We start from the raw sequence: 5,000 nt of genomic DNA, 5'->3' as shown, positions 1-5,000 counted from the left end.
ATGGACTCTCTCCAGCGCAACTTAGAGGGGGCAGACAGGGCCAGATCCTCTGAGGTGTGTGTGTGTGTGTGTGTGTGTGTGTGTGTGTGTGTGTGTGTGTGTGTGTGTGTGTGTGTGTGTGTGTGTGTGTGTGTGTGTGTGTGTGTGTGTGTGTGTGTGTGTGTGTGTGTGTGTGTGTGTGTGTGTGTGTGTGTGTGTTTGGATAGTTGATGTATCTGTTTCTCAACAGCGTTGCCACAGAGGTCAACATACAGACTTATTGAGAGACTCTATTTCCCTTGGTCTCTCGCTCGCTCACATTCTTTCTCTCTCTCTCCTTTTTCTCTACTGTTTCTCTCCTGTTTCTCAATTCAATTCAAGGGGCTTTCTTTATTCTCTCTCTCCTGTTCTCACTTGTTTCTCTCACTCCTGGAGGAGGAGAGGAGAGAGGGACTGAGGAGAGGAGAGAGGGACGGAGGAAAGGAGAGAGGAGGAGAGAGGGATGGAGGAGAGAAAAGAGGGGTGGAGGAGAGAGGGATGGAGGGGAGGAGAGAGGGATGGAGGGGAGGAGAGAGGGATGGAGGAGAGGAGAGGAGAGAGGGACGGAGGGGAGAAGAGAGGGATGGAGGAGAGGAAAGAGGGGTGGAGGAGAGAGGGATGGAGGAGAGAAAAGAGGGATGGAGGAGAGAAAAGAGGGGTGGAGGAGAGAGGGATGGAGGGGAGGAGAGAGGGATGGAGGGGAGGAGAGAGGGATGGAGGAGAGGAGAGGAGAGAGGGACGGAGGGGAGAAGAGAGGGATGGAGGAGAGGAAAGAGGGGTGGAGGAGAGAGGGATGGAGGAGAGGAAAGAGGGGTGGAGGAGAGAGGGATGGAGGAGAGGAAAGAGGGGTGGAGGAGAGGAAAGAGGGGTGGAGGGGAGAAGAGAGGAGAGAGGAGAGGGGAGGAGGAGAGAGGGATGGAGGGGAGGAGAGAGGAGAGATCCCGAACACGGAGTCATGTTAAATGAGATTAATCCAGCTCTTGTCGTCAGTTTGTTGTTTTTGAAATCGCTAACAGCCCTAACATCACTTTTCTGACTTTAGTCTAAATACTGTTCTGATTACAATGGGTCAGATTCATCTTTTGGTTTCTGTATATTAAAATACAAGCAAGGGGTACAATGTCCTGAAGAAAAACAATTGTGTGACTTGCTTCAACTGTCCAAAATAATTTTTATGGTAAAGGCAGACATTTAGAAATTGAAATGTCAAAGATTAGGGGTGAAATTGAGGTAGAAATTGAGGAGGAAATATCTGGGCGTGGCTAAAGATTTTTACCTGGCAGTGGATAGGACTGTGGACCCGGAACACTGGCTCCTAGCTCCCCCGCTGACCCTGGATTGGCCAGATTGCTTTTCATCTCCTCCAATCCACCGGCTAGAGCCATGGCCGAATATTCTGATGTCTGGAGAGAGAGAGAGAGAGACAGAGTGAGAGAGAGGTGGGAGAGAGAAACAGAGACAGCGAGAGAAGAGAGACAGAGAGAGAGAGAGAGAGAGAGAGACAGAGAGAGAGAGAGAGAGAGAGAGACAGAGAGAGCGAGAGACAGAGAGAGACAGAGAGAGAGAGAGACAGAGAGAGAGAGAGACAGAGAGAGACAGAGACAGAGAGAGACAGAGAGAGAGAGAGAGACAGAGAGAGAGAGAGACAGAGAGAGAGAGAGAGACAGAGAGAGAGACAGAGAGAGAGACAGAGAGATAGAGAGAGGGGGGGAGAAAGAGTTAGACAAGGACACACACCTCTTCAGGATGTCAGGTATTTTTTACACACACAGATTACAAACACACACTGAGCCTCTTGTGGATCAATCTGTTATTGATCTGTTGACAGAGAGGATTTACTACAGTCTATAACCACAGGATTAGGACAGACTGAGCTGGGAGCTACAGTTAACACAAAACCTCCCTGAGACAGAGAGAGAGCGAGGATTTACTACAGTCTATAACCACAGGATTAGGACAGACTGAGCTGGGAGCTACAGTTAACACAAAACCTCCCTGAGAGACAGAGAGAGAGCGAGGATTTACTACAGTCTATAACCACAGGATTAGGACAGACTGAGCTGAGAGCTACAGAGAGATACAGAGAGAGAGAGAGAGAGAGAGAGAGGGGGGAAGAGAGAGAGACAGGATTTACTACAGTCTATAACCACAGGATTAGGACAGACTGAGCTGAGAGCTACAGTTAACACAAAACCTCCCTGAGACAGAGAGAGAGAGAGAGAGAGAGAGAGAGAGAGAGAGAGAGAGAGAGAGAGAGAGAGAGAGAGAGGGGGAGGGAGAGAGAGAGAGAGAGAGAGAGAGAGAGAGAGAGAGGGACAGACGGACGGACAGAGAAAGAGTTCCTGTTTTGAGCCCCATGTCACATGATAAAATAAGGTGTAAATCATTGAAGCTGCAAACAAACCTTGTCTCTATTACTCCAGCATGTATTTCAGCCTGTGCTTCCCGTGGTGGAGGAGCAAACCAGCAGAAAATACGCCGTGATTGGCTCAGTGTTCTGTCACTCATCGGGGACACTACGTCACCACCAAGTCCTAAGGGTAGAGCTCGAAAAAAATTCAAGCCCCCTTGGGTGCTGCCGTAGAGTTAACGTTAGAAGTGGTCATCCCAAGAAGGTTCCAAGGTCATTGGCCACAGATAAAACGAGGTCAAATCACTTCCTATCTACAGCAGCTTTGATTGGACCGATCACGTCAACATCATACCTTCACAATCTTAGCTAGCAGTCGTCATCATGAATCGAGTCGACAATCTACTGGCAAATCCCTTTTCAATCCTCGTCACATGATGAGAAATAATAGATAAAACAATAAATCGGTGCTCATCGGCCATTGCTCATAAACATTGCGCAACAATCGCAAATTCAACAATGAGTGGGTTTTGGAAGGAAAGACAACTGGGAACTCTGGGGGAATAAAGCGAGCCACGACTGGGAAAAAAAATACCTTTTGAACTTTCATCCAACTCGGATTTGTAAAATCGGGATCTCAGGCGTCTTTCTAGAGCTACGACCTGAAGATCTCTGACGTCATCATGATTAAACCTTTGTTTTTTCAGAGTGTACTGTACGTTATGTAGTAAGAGGTTAGTAGCCCATGTGCCTCGCCCTAATCATTTGGTCTATTTTCACCTCTTTATTTCACCTACTGTTCTGACTTGGTGGTGCGCATGTAGCCTGTAGCCTGTTTTAGAGAAATGTAATCATCGAATATTGTAAGAGCTTTAAATGTCTGCTTATATGCCCCCTTTATTTACCCTACGGTTCTGACTTGGTGTACAGGTGAGAACACTGTAAGAACGTCCCATGTTCTGAATTCTGTCGCTGTACATTTCAAAAGTGCTGAACAAATAGTTATATTGACTACGTCCGTCCTAGCTCGCTCGTTAATGTCTTAACCGAAATTACGGATTGCATCTTATCCGCTCGTCGTCCCCTTATGCCATAGTTTGTACATCTCACTTGTCAGTAGAAACCACATTTGTTTTAAGCAAGTCAGCCATATCAGATATGTTTTTTTTTAAAGGAAGTAAATGAGGCTGAATTAACTGTTTCCCTGCCAGACAAGGTTCCGCTGATAGCCAGGTGTAGCAGTGGTAAGGTGTTGGGACTCTACTGTTGGGACAGCTTTATGTAGGCCCTTTGTGGGCACCGCTTCTCACCGTTATAGTGCAATTCATGTATTGTTTAGTGTCATTAGAATCCCATCAGAATAACTGCCTCATTAGAATCCCATCAGAATAACTGCCTCATTAGAACCCCATCAGAATAACTGCCTCATTAGAACCCCATCAGAATAACTGCCTCATTAGAACCCCATCAGAATAACTGCCTCATTAGAACCCCATCAGAATAACTGCCTCATTAGAACCCCCATCAGAATAACTGCCTCATTAGAACCCCATCAGAATAACTGCCTCATTAGAACCCCCATCAGAATAACTGCCTCATTAGAATCCCATCAGAATAACTGCCTCATTAGAACCCCCATCAGAATAACTGCCTCATTAGAACCCCCATCAGAATAACTGCCTCATTAGAATCCCATCAGAATAACTGCCTCATTAGAACCCCCATCAGAATAACTGCCTCATTAGAACCCCCCATCAGAATAACTGCCTCATTAGAACCCCCCCATCAGAATAACTGCCTCATTAGAACCCCCATCAGAATAACTGCCTCATTAGAACCCCATCAGAATAACTGCCTCATTAGAACCCCCATCAGAATAACTGCCTCATTAGAACCCCCATCAGAATAACTTCCTCATTAAAACCCCATCATAATAACTGCCTCATTAGAACCCCATCAGAATAACTGCCTCATTAGAACCCCCCATCAGAATAACTGCCTCATTAGAACCCCCCATCAGAATAACTGCCTCATTAGAACCCCCATCAGAATAACTGCCTCATTAGAACCCCCATCAGAATAACTGCCTCATTAGAACCCCCATCAGAATAACTGCCTCATTAGAACCCCATCAGAATAACTGCCTCATTAGAACCCCATCAGAATAACTGCCTCATTAGAACCCCATCAGAATAACTGCCTCATTAGAACCCCCATCAGAATAACTGCCTCATTAGAACCCCATCAGAATAACTGCCTCATTAGAACCCCCATCAGAATAACTGCCTCATTAGAACCCCCATCAGAATAACTGCCTCATTAGAACCCCATTAGAACCAAACATTTTAACGGGTTTAACTCCATTGCGTCCATATCTAGTGTTGATATCGTGGACGGTCAGTCCTTGTCTCCATACCTCCCTGAATACGAGAGGTTACATTTCTCCAGCCTCATCACTCAGTTGTAATGATGGTTGTCCACAAAGTGACAGCGATGATCAGCTATAGATTTCACGTCTGGGGGAAACAGAGTCCGCTCATCTGGTTTATGATGTGGGGGGGGGGGGGGAATGACCCTTCTATCTGTGTGTGTGTGTGTGTGTGTGTGTGTGTGTGTGTGTGTGTGTGTGTGT

General features: G+C 46.5%; 1 protein-coding gene across 1 annotated transcript in view; it reads right to left on the bottom strand.

Moving 5' to 3' along the window:
• Positions 1–5,000, bottom strand: part of LOC106592754 (paired box protein Pax-5) — a gene marked incomplete at its 5' end in the record, with an annotated part of 79,326 nt that overhangs the window by 34,048 nt on the left and 40,278 nt on the right. The window contains 1 exon segment of the mRNA XM_045712651.1: positions 1,295–1,421. Coding sequence (XP_045568607.1) covers positions 1,295–1,421 — 127 coding nt within the window.

This window comes from Salmo salar, unplaced genomic scaffold (genome assembly GCF_905237065.1).
Source record: "Salmo salar unplaced genomic scaffold, Ssal_v3.1, whole genome shotgun sequence".
NCBI classification, from domain to species: domain Eukaryota; kingdom Metazoa; phylum Chordata; class Actinopteri; order Salmoniformes; family Salmonidae; genus Salmo; species Salmo salar.
This window is presented reverse-complemented; position numbering and strand designations above follow the sequence as displayed.